At 39.4% G+C, this 17935-nt stretch overlaps 1 protein-coding gene across 1 annotated transcript in view; it reads right to left on the bottom strand.

Annotated features, from left to right (window-relative positions):
- Positions 1-17935, bottom strand: part of OXSR1 (oxidative stress responsive kinase 1) — a 100400-nt gene that overhangs the window by 37544 nt on the left and 44921 nt on the right. The window contains exon 5 of the mRNA XM_079934513.1: positions 6677-6732. Within this exon, the coding sequence (XP_079790639.1) occupies positions 6677-6732 (56 nt within the window). The remainder of the gene's footprint in view (positions 1-6676; positions 6733-17935) is intronic.

Genomic DNA, 17935 nt, shown 5'->3' with positions numbered 1-17935 from the left:
TACCAGTCTGTAGTATTCTTTTCTTGTTAGTGTCTTTGTCTGACTTTTGGTCTTGTTGAGGCATGTGAGCTCAGTAGTTGTGGCATGCTGGCTCAGTTGCCCTGCGGCATGTGGGATCTTAGTCCCCTGACGAGGGATCAGACCCGCATTCCCTGAATTGTAAGGTGGATTCTTTAGCACTGAACCACCAGGGAAGCCCCTAGTTCTCCTTTAAATGTTTGATAGAATTCACCAGTGAAACCATCGAGTCCAGGGCTTTTCTCTGTCAGAAAATTTTTGATTACTGATTCAATCTCTGTGCTAGTTATAGGTCATTTCAGATTTTCTACTTCTTCACGATTTCATCTTGTTAGGTTTTGTGTTTCAAGGAATTTGTCCATCTAGGTTATCCAATTTGTTGGAGTACAACTGTTCATAATACCATCTTATAATCCTTTTTATTTGGGTGGAATTGGTAGTTATGTCCCCATTTTTGTTTCTGATTCTTTTATTTTTAAAAAGTATTTATTTATTTATTTTATTTTTGGCTGCATTGGGTTTCAGCTGCAGCACGTGGGGTCTTCGTTGGAATCTTCATTGCGGCACGTGGGATCCTCTGCCAGGGCACGCGGGCTCCTCACTGTGGCGCGAGGGCTCAGTAGTTGTAGCATGCAGCCTCTCTAGTTGTGACCCGCATGCTCAGTAGATGCAGCGCGTGGGTCCAATTGCCCCATGGCATGTGGGATCCCAGTTTCCTGGCCAGGGATCAAACCCACGTCCCCTGCACTGGAAGACAGATTCTTAACCATTGGACCACCAGGGAAGTCCCTGTTTCTGATTTTAGTCTTTGAGTCTTCTTTCTTTTTTTCTTAGTCTACTTAAAGGTTTGTCAATTTTGGTGATCTTCTGGCTTCATTGATTCCCTCTATTGCTTTTCTATTCTCTATTTCCTTTTCTCAACTCTAAATTTTATTATTTCCTTCCTTCTGCTAGCTTTGGGTTCAGTTTCTTCTTTTTCTAGTTCCTTAAGCTGTAAAGTTAGGTTGTTGATGTGCTATCTTTCTTGTTAAAGAAAGCATCTAAAGCTATAAATCTGCCCCTTAGCAATGCTTTCACTGTGTCCCCTGAGTTTTGGTATGGTTGTGATTTTGTTTTCATTCATTTCTAAGTATTTTCTAGTTTCCCTTGTGATGTCTTCCTTCATCCACTGGTTGTGAAAATGTGTTTAGTTTCCATAAATTTGTGAATTTTCCTGTCCTCTGTTGTTGGTTTCTAGCTTTACCTCATTGTGGTCAGATGATATCACTTAATCTGTGGCCTAACATATCATATGGTCTATCCTGGAAAATGTTCCTTGGGCACTTGAGAAGAATGTGTATGCTGTTCCTGTTGGGTAGAGTGTTCCGTATATGTCTGTTAGATCTAGAAGGTCAATGTGTTGTTTAAGTCCTCTATTTCCTTATCTTCTGTCTGTTCTACCCATTATTAAGAGTGGAGTACTGAAGTCCCCAACTATTATTATAGAGCTCTCTACTGTTTCCTTCAGTATTGTAGAGGTATCTACAGTACCCTTCACTTCTGTCATTTTTTGCTCCATATATTTTGCTGTTATGTTAATAGGTGCATGGATATTTATAAGTGTCCTATCTACTTGTTGTATTTAACCTTTTATTAATATGTAATGTACTTCCTTAAATCAGACAGAGAAAGAGAAATATTGTATGATATCCCTTATATGCGGAATCTAAAAAGAAATGACCCAAATGAACTTACTTACAAAACAGAAACAGACTCACAGACTTAGAGAATGAACTTATGGTTACCGGGGGGAAAGGGAGAGTTAGGGAGTTTGGGATGGACATGTACACACTGCTATATTTAAAATGGATAACCAACAAGGACCTACTGTATAGCACAGGGAACTCTGCTCAATGTTACGTGGCAGCCTGGATGGAAGGGGAACTTAGGGGAGACTGGATACATGTATATGTATGGCTGAGTCACTTTGCTGTGTACCTGAAACTATCACAACATTGTTAACTGGCTATACTCCAATATAAAATAAAAAGTTAAAAATAATATGTAATGTACTTCTTTGTCTCTTGTAACCTTTTTTTTTTAAATTGGAGTATAGTTGCTTTACACTGCTGTGTCAGTTTCTGCTGTACAGCAAAGTGAATCAGCCATACATATACATATATCCCCTCTTTTTTGGATTTCCTTCCCATTTAGGTCACCATAGAGCACCAAGTAGAGTTCCCTGTGCTATACAGTAGGTTCTCATTAGTTATCTATTTTACACATACCAGTGTATATATGTCAATTGCAATCTTCCAATTCACCCCCCCACATCCTGGTAACCTTTTTTGATTTAAAGTCTATTTTGTCTGATATTAGAGTAGCCACCTCTGCTCTCTTTTAGTTAGTTACTATTTGCATAGAATATATTTTTCCATCCTTTCACTTTCAATCTATTTGTGTCTTTGGATCTAAAGTGACTTGCTTATAGATAGCATATAACTGGATCATGTTTTTATCCAACCTGTCAATCTCTGTCTTTAATTGGACAGTTAATTCATTTACATTTAAAGCAATTATTGATAAGGAGGGACTTACTTCTGTCATTGTGTTATTTTTTTCATATGACTTATAGCTTTTTGGTCCCTCATTTCCTATATTACTTATTTTGTGCTTAATTTTTTGTTGTAAAATGCTTAATTTTTTTTCTCATTTTCTTTTGTTTATATTCTATAGCTATTCTCTTTATGGTTACCATAGGGATTACATTTACCATGGTAAAGTTTTAACAATCTAATTTGAATTTACATCAGCTTAACTTCAATAACATACAAAAACTCTTCTCCTTTACAGCACTATTCTCACCTCTTTTGGTTGTCGTTGTCATCACAAAATTACATCTTAATAAACTGTGTGCTCAAAAACATGAACTAATCATTCTTTTAAATGCATTAGTCTCTTAAATTACGTAGAAAAGAAGACTTGGAGTTACAAACCAATACCAAGTAATACCAAGTTTTAGACCAATAACTGTTTTTAGTAATGTATCAGTCTCTTAAATTATGTAGAAAACAAAAAGTGCAGTTACAAACCATTGTTACAATAATACTAGCTTTTATACATCCCCATGTATTTACCTTTACTATCTTTATTTCTTCATATTGCTTGCAGTTACTGTCTAGGGTCCTCTGATTTTACCTTGCAAGACTCCCTTGAGCATTTCTTACAGGGCAGGTCTATTCCCTCAGCTTTTGTTTATCTGGAAATGTCTTAATTTCTCCCTCATTTTTGAAAAACAGTTTTACTGGATATATGATTCTTGGTTGACACTTTCTTTCAGCACTTTGAATATATTGTCTCTCTACCTTCTGGCCTCCAAAGTTTCTGATGAGAAATCTGCTGACAACCTTATTTAGGACCCTTGTATGTGATGAGTCAGTTTTCTCTTGCTGTTTTCAAAATTCTTTGTCTTTGCCTCTTATAAGTTTGATTATAATGTGAGTCTCTGAGTCTCTCAGAATTCACCTTAGTTGGAGATCACTGAGCTTCTTAGATGTTTGTCTTTCATCAAATTTGAGATGTTTCCAGCCATTATTATTTTTTTGTGTGTGGTACACGGGCCTCTCACTGTTGTGGTCTCTCCCGTTGCGCAGCACAGGCTCCGGACACGCAGGCTCAGCGGCCATGGCTCACGGGCCCAGCTGCTTCGTGGCATGTGGGATCTTCCTGGACCGGGGCACGAACCCGTGTCCCCTGCATCGGCAGGCGGACTCTCAACCACTGCGCCACCAGGGAAGCCCTCCAGCCATTATTTCTTCAAATATTCTCTCTGCCCCTTTCTTCTCCTTCTAGGCTTCCCACAGTGTGTATGTTGGTCTGCTTAATGGTATCCAAACAGGTCCCTCAGGCTCTATTCACTTTTCTTCAATCATTTTCCTTTCTGTTCCTTAGACTTGATAATTTCCATTTTTCTATCTTCAAGTTCACCAATTATTTCTTCTGCCAGCTCAAGTCTGCATTTAAATCCTTCTAGTGAGTTTTTCATTTCACAATACAAGTTATTGTAGCTCCAGAATTTCTTTTTGGTTTCTTTTGAGGTTTTCTCTCCTTATTGATATTTAGATTTTATTCACACATCATTGTTTTGAGTTTTTCCATATCTTCTTTAAATTCTCTGAACATTTTAAGATAGCTGTTTTAAAGTCTTTGTCTAGTAGGTGTGCCATCAGGTCTTTTCCAGTGATAGTTTCTGTTTGTTTATTTATTTCCTTTGAATAGGCCATACCTTCCTGTTTCACTGAGTGCTCTGTGATTTTTTTGTTGCTGTTGAAGACTGGACATTTGAATCTAATAAGGTGGTAATGCTGGAAATCAGATTCTCCCCCTTTCCTGGGGTTTGCTGTTTTTTGATATTTTTTTTTGTTTTTTGGGGGTTGTGGTAGGCTGTATCTGTGCTAAGCATCAGCCTGAAATGTAAAGTTAAGATCTTCTCAGATCTTTTCTGCACCTTTTCCTGGGAATGAACATTCACTTTCCAATTTTCCCTGCAAATGTAGTTTTGTTTTTTGTTTTTGTTTTTTTTTTTGGACATGCCACGTGGCTTGTGGCATCTTAGTTCCCTGACCAGGGAATCAAACCCAGGCCCTCAGCAGTGTAAGCGCAGAGTCCTAACCACTGGACTGCCAGGAAAGTCTCTACAGTTTTGTTTTGTTTTTTTTTCCCCCTGTAGTTGTTTTTTGATGTCCTAGTCTTTAAAGTTTGGCTCCAAAAAGGGCAAGAAGAGAAGGGAAGGAAAAAAGGCCATGGCCTGTTAAAGTCCCTTGGAAATCACTTGGAAGGGAGGAGCTGCAACAACAATGGCTGCCTGTCTCTTTGTACCTCTGTGATCAGAAGCAATCAGTATCCAGAGCATATCCTGGATATCTGGAGGACAGGATCTTTTCTGCCACCATGGTTCCTGCAAGCTGCTCCAAAAACATGTGCATAGCTGCCTGCCAGGTGGCTGATAGGTACGGAATGAGCAGCTCTGAAATTAACTGTAATTTACCTTCCAAGTCTTGCCCTAGAATATTCAAGCAATCAGTGGAATGCAGAATTCCAACATTAGACAAATTCTGCCAATTCAATTGTTGTTTAGGTGGGGAGAAGATTCTTGGTGCTTCCTACTCTGCCATCTTCCCAGAATTCTCTCTTCTTTAGTTTCTTACCACTTGATTTTGCTTCTCTAAACAATACAGTATAATTGTGTCTGGTTTTGAACTTATATAAATGGAATCACAAGCTATATATTCTGACTAGCTTCGTTCACTCTATATTTTTATAATTTATTTAATGCTTTTGTATACAGTTGTAGTTCTATTCATTTTCATCACTATATGGTATTCCAAAGTATAAATTAACTACAATTTACTTATCCATTCTACTAACAAAAGACCTGGGACTGTTTCAAACTTTCAATGCTTATAAGCACTATGGCACACTGAAGTATGAGTTTCTCTATGCCATACACCTAGAAGCTAAAGTCTCCGGGTATGCATATCTTCAACTTAATAAAATGTTGGTACTGTTTCTATTCCCACCATCAGAGGGTGAGATTCTCCCTTGCTTTACATCCACACTGATAACTAGTACTGTCAGATGTGTTTGCTAGGTCAGTCAGTATAATGTGGTATCCCCAATGCTATTTTACTTTGCATTTAATTGCTAGCTAGTGAGGCTGACCACCTTTTATTATATTTATGTTTTGATGTCATTTGAGATTATCTGATTTTTCCTTAATGAGTTCTTTGTATGTTCTAAATTTGAGCCCCTTGTCAAGTTATTCATGCTGCAAATATCTTCTCTGTGGTTTTGCTTTTTTACTTATTCATGGTGACAAACTGTTCTTCTTTCGATGAACAGTAGTTGCTAATTTTACAGGAGCCAAATTTATCAATCTTTTTCTTTACGTTAGAACATGATGTGGCTTTGTTAAAATATTCCCTTACCTGAGGACATGAAGATGTGTGCCTCAGTTATCTTCTAAAGCTGAAGAAATAATTCAAGGTTTGGGTGGTTATTTTCCTCCTGCCAAACACCTGACTGTTCCAGCAGTGTGGGACCAAGCTGAGGTTTTTTCTCAGATGATCTGCTTGATCTACAATCCTGCAGTTCAGCTATTCTGGAGTTTCACCCTGGTGGAGGGGGCATTTCACCAGGATAGCAACACTGGCAGGCCTTGGACTCCAATTCTTATCTCTTTAGCTCTGAATCTGACAAAAGTACACTTCCACCTCTCAGATGCCTCTTCCTAATTGGCAAATACCCCATTTCTCCCAGGACAGAAGCAGTTCTGTATCACCTCTCTGTAGCATATTTATTCTTAAACGCAATGAGGTTTCTTGACTACTTCTCCTTTAAAAGAAAGTAAAGAATGCTATGAGAACCCACAGATGACGACTTTAATGGGGATAAGGAGTAGATAATTGTAAGGTAATGAGTAATGGTCAGAAAATGCCTAAGACTGAAAATGAAGGATGAGTAGTGGAAGATATCTTGAGTCAGTAGGGATGTGTCAACATAGTATGTTTGACCAGAGAGGGTCCAGGGGATAGAAGAGAAAACTAAGAAAACATAACAGATTAAGTAATGTGGTTCTATCAACCATTAAACCAAAATAAAAAGAAATATTAATCATTACCTGCAATCTGTACTGAGCCATCTTCTCCAAGAAGAATATTGCCAGCTTTCACATCTCTTTAAGAAAAAAAAAAATCACTTATTAAAAAACACCTATTCTTTGGAGTCACATAATTTAAGCAGTTCACTATATTCACCACAACACTGTCAATATTTAAATGTTCTATTTATCATTAAAGGGTATTAAGGCCAACAGTAGAATTTAAAAAATTGTAGTCACTTGTACTAGAATCCAAACATTGTAAACAATAACATATAGCTTTTTACTATTAAATTTGGAACATCTGAGGTTATTAAATACTCAATTGAGATAATAGTGGCCAAAGAATGTGACCCTCACTTACTATCACCTTATCTACTTTTTAAAATACAATGATTTTTTTCTACACCCTAATATATGATCAAAAATTTTAAATGGTATGTGGTTGAAAACAGGGACTATGCTATGCCTGTAGCATAAATACATGATGGAAATTATTCAAACATCTCTATATTCTTATTAGTAACTATATATAACAGCTCAAGTAATACATGAACACATTCCTGCTATAAAAACCTAAACATCACTGAAAAGGCCAAAGTTCCTTTTGACCACTGTTCTCAAGTCTAGTATTCTCTCCAAAGTTTTCAACCATTATCAGTCTAGTTAACAGAATATGTTCCTGTGACGTATCTGGACTTTTCTTCCAACATAAATGATATCGTACTATCCCTTCAAATCTACAACTTGTTTTTCTCATGCAATAATGTGTCAGTAATATCTAGCAAAATTTACAATCCCTAATTCCTATGAGTAATCCACTTCTTTGATAACCTAGAGAAACTCTCACAATGTTCACAGAATATACAAGGGGGTTGTCTACAGAATTGTTTGTAATAACAAACCAAAAATGGTAGCAACCTAGAAAGCCAAAAACAGCAAAAAGATTAAATTAATTCTGTTACATCCATGAAATGGATTAACGTCAATCAACATGTCATGCCCTCTAATACATAATACATACTGCTAAGTGAACAAATCAAACAGGACAGTGCATTTTGTATGCCACCATTAATGTTACACACACACAAACACACACACCCCTTTCCATACACAGAGAGCAATGAATTTATTTCCTTTAGTGGAGAGGAGTGGGATCAGAGTCTTGTGGGAATGGACTCACTTATTTGTTTCATAATTAAAAATAAATATAATTAAATAAAAGAGAGCCAGGTCTTGAAGCTAGACAAGAAAGAAAAGTGAGGCTAGCTCATGGAAGAAGACCCTGTTTGTCAGGAAAAAGAACCAGTGAAAGGACACTTCATCTCTTCCTTGTCCCTGTCTTCTTTCCCCTATCCTTAGCTATAACCATTCCTTGGTAAACAATGAACAACAGTTTCACAACTGTGTGTAGCAACGTCACCATACCAAGAGTATACAATACCTTTCCTGAATATATACTGAATCATTCGGAAATCATGTTACTGAGTATTTTTTCCTGCTTATAAATCCAAGCAATTTATAGGACCTTTCCCAGAGGCTGACTTAGAATGGAGGTTGGCTCACTTTGCCCTACAAACCTAAAGTCTACACCATGAACAGGAGAGAACTGAGGATATTTCCTTCCCTTGGTGACAAGACCATTCAACTAAGGCAACCATGAACCTTCAACTCCTTTTTCTGGGCTCATCTGGAATGACATCTAAAATTTAATGGGAAAAACAATATATAGTTTAGTCACTTCCTCCTTGTGTTTCTGCAGCAGGCTGTAATGTTAGTACAGATCATAAAAATATAATCTTTCTCATTTCACCATGAGTCATATCTTAGTACATTTCTATTATCATCTGCACTTACTTAGTATTATAATTAGTGCATAGGGGGCATCTCCCAGATACTCATCAAATAGATTTAAATAACTAAATAGAAGACAACCTGCCTTAAATCTTCTTAGGGAGATAAGTGAATCATTAAATCAATCCATCCATCCAACTAAACACTAAAATAAAAATTGATTGTTTCTGAAGAGATGTGGAGTAGTAAATCAATCAATCCAACTTAAATACAAAAATAAAATTGTTCCCTCCTGCCACCCCACCTCCCAACTCCCACCTCCTATCCATCTAAATAGGAGAGCAGTTAAACGATGGTATATCTATATAATGAAATACTATGAATACTAACGAATATATATGTTAATACGGAACAATCTCCAAATATATTAAGTGAAATAACAATACTACATACATCATGTTGCCATTTGTCTTTTTTTTTTTAAGCAGGAGGGAGATGTATACAGTATGTTTATATTGCCATAAAAATCTCTCTCAAAGGAATCACAAGAAAATGGCAAGAAGTGGTTCCCTTTAGACCAGGGTACTAGAGGTTCAGTGAAGGAAGGAGATTTTTCTTTTTTTAAATGCTTTATTATATTTATTTATTGTTTGTTTATTTGTTTATTTATTTATGCCTGCCTTGGGTCTTTGTTGCTGTGAGCAGGCTTTCTCTAGTTACAGCAAGCGGGCGCTACTCTTCGTCGCGGTGCGCGGGCTTCTCATTGTGGTGGCTTCTCTTGTTGCAGAGCACAGGCTCTAGGTTCGCGGGCTTCAGTAGTTGTGGCACGCAGGCTAAGTAGTTGTGGCTCGCAGGCTCTAGAGCTCAGGCTCAGCAGTTGTGGTGCACAGGCTTAGTTGCTCTGCGGCATGTGGGATCCTCCTGGACCAGAGCTCGAACCCGTGTCCCCTGCCTTGGCAGGATGATTCTTAACCACTGCGCCACCAGGGAAGTCCCTAAAATGCTTTATTATTTTTAGAACAGTTTTAGATTTACATAAAAATTGAGAAGATAGTGCAGAGGAGTTCCCATACACCTGTCACGCAGTTTCCCCTATTATTAACATGACACATTAAATGGTTCTGTTGCCACAGTAATGAACTAGTATTGATGCATTACTATTAACTAAGGTCTACAATTTATTCAAATATTTTAGTTTTAACCTAATGTCCTTTTTCTTTCCCAGGATACCATGTTCCATTTAGTTGTCATGTTTTCTTAGGGGCTTCTCTTGTCTGTGACAGTTAATCTTTGACTTTCCTTGTTTTTAATGACCTTGACAGTTTTGAGGAATAACGGTCCAGCATTTTGTAGAATGCCCCTCTATTGGAATTTGTATGATGTTTTCCTCATGATTAAACTGTTGTTATGAGTTTTGGGAAGGAAAACCACAGAAGTCAAGTGCCATTTTCATCACATCATATCAAGGGTACATAGTTATCATCATGTTTTAGCACAGCTGATATGGTGAAGACTTGTTTTTTTATCATATACCATTTGTACCATTTGAATTTCTAAGCCTATATTTGCATTACCCACTCAAATAATGTTTTCTAAGCTTTTGTCTTAAGTGAAGAAACAGTAATCCATTTTCAGTAGAACCTACACTTCGGGTGACTACTTTTCCTGATCAATTCTCCAGATAATCAATTCATGTTTCCCTTTTCAAACCAAAAGTGCAAAATATAGAACAGTTTCCAAGAGTAAAAGCAGAGGAAGATCATGAAGCTAAATGGCTCACTGGACAATTAAACACACCACAGTCTGTCCTCACACACAACAGGGCAAATGACCTTTCAAGGAAAAGATCTGTAACTAAATCTCTGGAAATCAATGTAATAGTCCTTAACTGAAGAACCTTTGTTACCTGCCTCAAAGGATATCAAGCAACCCAACAGCCCCAACAGCTAAATCCTCCAACCACTCTTAAATAGCAAGAACAGTGAGTGTTGTTTTTCACAGCTTGATGCCATTTCTCACAAGTCACTATTGCACCAAAGTTACAGATTCCTTTTAAAATTAAAAGGAATATCATAGACATACTTGACTTTCTCATTAGTACAGAACACAAGTTTCTCCCCATCACATTTTTTAAAAAATTTATTTACTTTTAGTTATTTTATTTTTGCCTGTATTGGGTCTTCATTGCTGTGCGCGGGCTTTCTCTAGTTGCGGCGAGCGGGCTTCTCATTGCGGTGGCTTCTCTTGTTGCAGAGCACAGGCTCTAGGCGCACAGGCTTCAGTAGTTGTGGCACATGGGCTCAGTAGTTGTGGCTCGTGGGCTCTAGAGCGCAGGCTCGGTAGTTGTGGTGCACAGATCGAACCCGTGTCCCTGCATTGGCAGGTGGATTCTTAACCACTGTGCCACCAGGGATCAAACCCGTGTCCTTGCATTGGCAGGCGGATTCTTAACCACTGTGCCACCAGGGCTCGAACCCATGTCCCTGCATTGGCAGGTGGATTCTTAACCACTGCGCACCCAGGGAAGCCCCCCATTACATTTTTATGACTCATCAATAGGCACAGTTTATGGAAAACATGAAAAAGGCCAAGAGAAGAAATGAATCAAGACAAAAGCTGGAAAATACACTACATTTAGGCATCTTAAACTGACTAAATATCTACCATTTCTGTTAAAGCTAACCTCTTTAAATGGGAAAAATATTTGGGTATGTAGATACAGAGAGAAAAGTGTAAGTCTAATTTAGATACTTGTTCACCCTAGTCAAAACCTCTAAAGCCTGGGGAGTCAAGGAGAAAACACAGTAGAAACAATAAAATTATTTGACCTAATCCACCAGACTGACACAAATCTACCTGAAATAACAATTGGACTCTAAAGCTATGAGAAGTAACAAAACCTACTAAAAACATCCATCTCTGTTTCCCAGTAAAACAACTTTATCCCAACGTTTCTCCTGTTGAAATCTCAGTGCATCTTGGCTAAAGTGTAAGTAGGGTTCTTAGCCTTGGCTGCATATTAGGATCTCTTGGGGAACTTTCAGAAGTCCCAATGCCAAGGCCTCATCATAGACCAGGTAAATGAATTTCTGGCAGTGGATCCAGGAACTGGTACTTATTAAAGTTTCCCAGGTGATTCCAATATGAAGGCAACATTAAGGTTCTCTGATTTTATGTGTAAGAGAATTTCCATTCCAGCAACATGGCAGAGACTTTCATCACTTACTACCCAGGCCTTGGCCCCAAGATACACCATTCCCCTTCTCCAAACACAAAGAAATGCTGGATTAATTAGGGGGGGAAACTGCCACATAAATGAACATGAAATAAAGAAAAGGAAATCTTCAGAAATAAAAAGGACACTTAAGAGCAGAGCAGTAAGCCTTGGGAGACAGAACAGAGATACTCCGCCAAATAGCTAGGGAGCTCAGGCTTTAAAATCCACCCATAAACAGAATACCTGGCATTGGGCTAGCTTAAGGTTGAGAAAGAGAACTGAGACCGCTCATAAACCTAGGACCCTGGGAAGACTGAGCCACAATGAAACGTATACTTGCCAAAGGCAAGCCAGTAAAGCCATATTAAAATAAGACCTAACTGTCTTTAATACAAAAGCATTACTAGGAATAAAAAGCATCATTATATAACAACAACAAAAAAAAGGGAATAATTTACCAAGAAGATAACAATCCTGAACCTGTATGTACCTATAAAATATCTTTCAATCGCAGAGGACTATAGTTCAAAGGGGTCATTAGTGTTGTAGGGCTAACTTCAGCTACTTCTGGCCTCCACTGTTCTGATGTGAAGTCAACTCCTCCTAATCATACTGATGCTCTGTCTTAGTCTGTTCAGGCTGCTATAACAAAAATACCAGACTGGGCAACTTAAACAACCAACATTTATTTCTCACAGTTCTGGAGGCTGGAAAGTCCAAGATCAAAGCAGGGGCAGATTTGGTGCCTGGTGAGGAGCTGCTTCCCTGTTCATGAGTGACCACCTTTTCACTGTATCTTCACAAGGCAGAAGGGGCAAGGGAGTTCTCTGGGGTCTCTTTTTTTTTTTTTTTTTTTTTTTTTTTGAGGTACGCGGGCCTCTCACTGTTGTGGCCTCTCCCGTTGCGGAGCACAGGCTCCGGATGCGCAGGGTCAGCAGCCATGGTTCACGGGCCCAGCCGCTCCACGGCATGTGGGATCTTCCCATACCGGGGCACGAACCCGTGTCCCCTGCATCGGCAGGCGGACTCTCAACCACTGCGCCACCAGGGAAGCTCTCTGGGGTCTCTTTTATAAGGACACTAATACCATTCATGTGGGCTTAACGTGTATTTCAGTGTGTATTTTGGGTTACTTTTACCATTGACTATGTAAGTCTGAGTATGTAAAGGTTTAGGGAGAAGAATATACTTCTATCCATGTTCTGAAGGGAGGACTTTGACTTTTAAAAATAGAGATACGATATATTAAATAAGACAACAATTGCATATTTAAAGAAGAATAATTCAGTGGCAGATCTAAATTCTATTGAGTTAGTAACTAAAAACTATAATTGATATTTAAACCCAGCATGATATGTATGCCCAGCATCACTGATTAGCACAATATTTCCTAGAAGACTTTGGAAGTAGACTGCTACGTTCAGATCCCAGCTCTGTCACTAGCTGGGTGACCTTTGGCAAGTTACTTAACTCTCTTTGCCTTGGTTTCGTCATCTGTAAAGTAGGAATAATAATAGTACCAGGGGCTTCCCTGGTGGCGCAGTGGTTAAGAATCCACCTGCCAATGCAGGGGACATGGGTTTGAGCTCTGGTCCAGGAGGATCCCACGTGCCGCGGAGCAACTAAGCCCGTGTGCCACAGCTACTGAGCCTGTGCTCTAGAGCCCATGAGCCACAACTACTGAGCCTGTGTGCCACAACTACTGAAGCCCACGTGCCTAGAACCTGTGGTCCACACAAAGAGGAGCCACCACAGTAAGAAGTAGGCGCACGGCAGCAAAGAGTAGGCCTTGCTCACCGCAACTAGAGAAAAAGCCCATGCGTAGCAATGAAGACCCAATGCAGCCAAAAATTAATTAATTAATTAAAAAAAAAATAGTACCAACTCATAAAATAATTGTGAAGATTAAATCAGGTTAAGGTAGAAAATACACTTAGAAAAGTATTTAGGGACTTCCCTGGCAGTCCAGTGTCTAAGACTCCATGCTCTCAATGCAGGGGGCCCGGGTTCGATCTCTGGTCAGGGAACTAGACTCCATATGCTGCAACTAAGAGTTCACATGCCGCAACTAAGGCCCAGTGCAGCCAAATAATAAATACTTAAAAAAAGAAAAAAGTATTTAGCACACAAGTTGCAGTGAATGCTAGCTGTGATTATTATCTACACCAGGGGTCAACATTTTCTTAAAGGGCCAGATAGTAAATAGGGTTTGTGGGGCAGATGATATCTGTCACCACTACTTTTTCTCTGTAGTGCTAAAATGTGCATGGCTGTGTTTTAAAAAAGAAACCCAAACAAAAAAACAAACAAAAAACAGGCATCAGGCTGCATTCATCCTGTGGGCCAGAGTCTGTCAATCACTGATGATCTATATGGTGGTAAAATAATTTTTTTTTCCTCTCACACGACAGTCTGGGCATGAGTGACATCAGTTCAGCATGGTAACTCCACAGAGTTGGTGATTCAGGTTCCTCATATTTTATTGCTCTACCATCTCTAAGTCCTTGCTGCACAGTCCAAGATGCCTTACTACCACATCCACATTTCAATGGAAGGAAGGAAAGGGCATAAAGAGGTTATGCCACTTTCTGTGAGCAGTGGTTCTCAGCGTATTTGGCAATGTCTAGAGATATTTTAGGTTGTCGCAATGGGCACTGGGGGCGGTGTGTATGTGTGTGCTACTGGCGTGTAATAGGTAGAAGCCGGATATGCTGCTAGATCCGTTCTATAACGCACAGGATAGCCCCTGAAACAAAGAATTGCCCAGCCCAAAAGTCAGTGGTGCTGCGACTGATAAAACCTGTTAAGGGAACACTATTGTTTCCATCACAGTGGCTAGAAACTAAATCACACAGTCAAATCTGGCCTGCATGGGAGGCTATGAAATGCTGCCTTTCCTCTGGATGTTCATGTGCCCAGTAAAAAATGTTTTTTTCTTTTAATTCTAAAACAAGGGGAGACATATTAGGGGCCAATTAGCAGTCTATGGCATATGTCTTTCTAGAAGATTACTTGATGAACATGGAATCAGAACTGAGGTATTAACTGAATTATGTTCATTGCTAGTATCAAGGTATGTATACACAGGGTTATCACCATTCAGAGGACAGGAATCCTGTTTTTCAGGGCACCTTTTCCCTTGACAGTGTGGGAAATAAATTCCTAAACATTTACCCTTTGGTCATGTTCCCTTTCCAGTCATTTGTTAACACATTATTTTAACTAGGTACAAAACAACTGATTAGGTACAATTTTAGATGAAAAATACTATTGTCTTAAGAATATACTTTCAGTGTTTCCAAGATTTCTAGTTTACATGTTATTCCTTAGAATCAATTACTCTCTTTTATCCTCATAAAAAGAAAGTTTGGGGTTTCCCTGGTGGCGCAGTGGTGAAGAATCCACCTGCTAATGCAGGAGACACGGGTTTGAGCCCTCACAACTACTGAGCCTGTGCTCTAGAGCCCGCGAGCCACAACTACTGAGCCCGCGTGCCACAACTACTGAAGCCTGCACATCTGAGCCCATGCTCCACAACAAGAGAAGTTACCACTCCCTGGTGGCACAGCGGTTAAGAATCCGCCTGCCAATGCAGGGGACACGGGTTTGAGCCCTGGTCTGGGAAGATCCCACATGCCGCAGAGCAACTAAGCCCATGCACCAAAACTACTGAGCTACTGAGCCTGCACTCTAGAGCCTGCAAGCCACAACTACTGAGCCCCTGTGCCAGAACTACTGAAGCCTGCGTGCCTAGAGCCCGTGCTCCGCAACAAGAGAAGCCACCGCAATGAGAAGCCCGTGCACCGCAACAAAGAGTAGCTCCAGCTCACTGCAACCAGAGAAAAGCCCGCGCGCAGCAAAGAAGACCCAATGCAGCCAAAACTAAAATAAATAAATTAAATTAAATTAAATTAAAAATAAAAAGAAGCCACTGCAATGAGAAGCCCACGTGCCGCAACAAAGAGTAGCCCCCACTCACCACAACTAGAGAAAGCCCGTGCGCAACAAGGAAGACCCAACACAGCCAAAAATAAAAATTAATTAATTAAAAAAAAAAGTTTGTTTCCTTTGTAAGACTTAAGCAGGTGGAAAAACTTAAACAACTGGAAAGAATTATTCATTTTTCCTAGAATGAGATGCTTCTATAGATGAGTGATTTCACTTACTATACGTTGATTTTCTTTAAAATGCTTCTACTCTCAGGGTAATCTAATCAAAAGTTTGTGTGTAGGGGGAGGGAATACCTTGTTTTTTTCCTCCATATTCTGATTTCTCCTTAAAACCTCAGTTTTACAAATTGGTAGTCGTCTGATCTTTGATCTGTTACTTTTCTGGGCCTTTGCTTGTCTGTTTGTTGATGGATTAGGGTTAAGTAGGTGATTTTTTTTTAACTGAGGTATAAAATTGTAAGATATAAATAAATAAGATATATTGTAAGGTAAATAAATTTGTAAGATATAAATAAAGCTGTAAGATATTTAAAGTGTACAATGTGATGGTTTGGTACACATATACACTGGGAAAGGATTAACTCCATAGAGTTAATTAACACATTTATCACCTCACATATTTACTTTTTTTTTTGAGAACATTTAAATCCTACTCTCTTAGCAAACTGCAATAATATGATACAGTGTTATCCACTATAGTCAACATGATATACATGAAATTCTCAGACCTTATTTATCTTATAACTGAAAGTTTGTACTTTTACCAACCTCTCCCTGTTTCCCTCACCCACTCAGCCCCTGGCAACCACTTTTCTACTATTTCAAGGAATTTAACTGTGTGTGTGTGTGTGTGTGTGTGTGTGTGTGTGTGTGTGTGTGTTTTAAGATCCCACATATTAAGTGATACCATGCAGTATTTGTCTTTCTCTGTCTGGCTTAATTCACTTAGCATAACATGCCCTCCAAGTTCATCCATGTTGTCACAAATGACAGGACTTCCTCCTTTTCATGGATGAATAAAGTCCATTGTATATGTGTGTGTGTGTGTGTGTGTGTGTGTGTATCACAATTTCTTTATCCATTCATCCATGACACACACTAAGGTTGTTTCCATATCTTGGCTATTGTGAATAATGCTGAATACGGGAGTACAGATATCTCTTTGAGATAATGACTTCATTTCTTTTGGACATATACCCAGCAATGCGATTTCTGGATCTTATTGTAATTCTTTTTTTTTGGCTGCGCCACACAGCTTGTGGGATCCTAGCTGCCAGACCAGGGATCAAACCTGTGCCCCCTGCATTGGAAGTGCGGAGTCTTAACCACTGGACCGCCAGGGAAGTCTCCCTGTAATTCTATTTTTAATTTCTTGAGGAACCTCCATACTGTTTCCACAGTGGCTGTACCAGTTTACACTCCCAACATCAGTACACAAGGGTTCCCTTTCTCCATATCCTTGCCAGCATCTGATATCTTGTCTTTTTGTTTTGTTTTGTTTTGTTTTTTGGCTGCACCACACGGCTTGTGCGATTTTAGTTCCCTGGCCAGAGACTGAACCCTGGCCCTTGGCAGTGAAAGCACGGAGTCCTAACCACTTGACCACCAGGGAATTGCCTGATATCTTGTTTTTTTGATAACAGACATCCTAACAGGTGTGAGATGATATTTCATTGTCGTTTTGATTTGCATTTCCCCAATGGTTAGTGATGTTGATCACCTTTTTCACATGTATCTGTTGGCTACTTATATGTGTTCCTTGGAAAAATGTCTATTCAGGTCCTTTTCCCATTTTTTTAATTGGGTTGTTTTTATTTTTTTGCCTCTGAGTTGTATGAGTTCCTCCTATTTTGGGGATGTTATCCCCTTATCAGACATGTGGTTTGCGAATATTTACTCCTATTTAGTAGGTTGCCTTTTTACTTTTTTGATGATTTCCTTTGCTGTGCAGAAGCTTTTTAGTTTGATGTGGTCTAATTTTTAAAGTTTTTGCTTTTGTTGCCTTTGTGATTGGTGTCAAATCCAAAAAATCATTGCCAAGACCAATTTCAAGGATATGTTTTCTTCTAGGAGTTTTTTTTTTTTTTTCGGTACGCAGGCCTCTCACTGTTGTGGCCTCTCCCGTCGCGGAGCACAGGCTCCGGACGCACAGGCTCAGCAGCCATGGCTCACGGGCCCAGCCACTCTGCAGCATGTGGGATCTTCCCGGACCGAGGCACGAACCAGTGTCCCCTGCATCAGCAGGCGGACTCTCAACCACTGAGCCACCAGGGAAGCCCTCTTCTAGGAGTTTTTATACTTTCAGGTCCTAAGTTCATG

This window comes from Stenella coeruleoalba (assembly GCF_951394435.1).
Source record: "Stenella coeruleoalba genome assembly, chromosome: 10".
In the NCBI taxonomy this organism is placed as follows: Eukaryota; Metazoa; Chordata; class Mammalia; order Artiodactyla; family Delphinidae; genus Stenella; species Stenella coeruleoalba.
The sequence above is the reverse complement of the archived record's forward strand: the minus strand, read 5'-3'. Positions and strand labels throughout refer to the sequence as shown.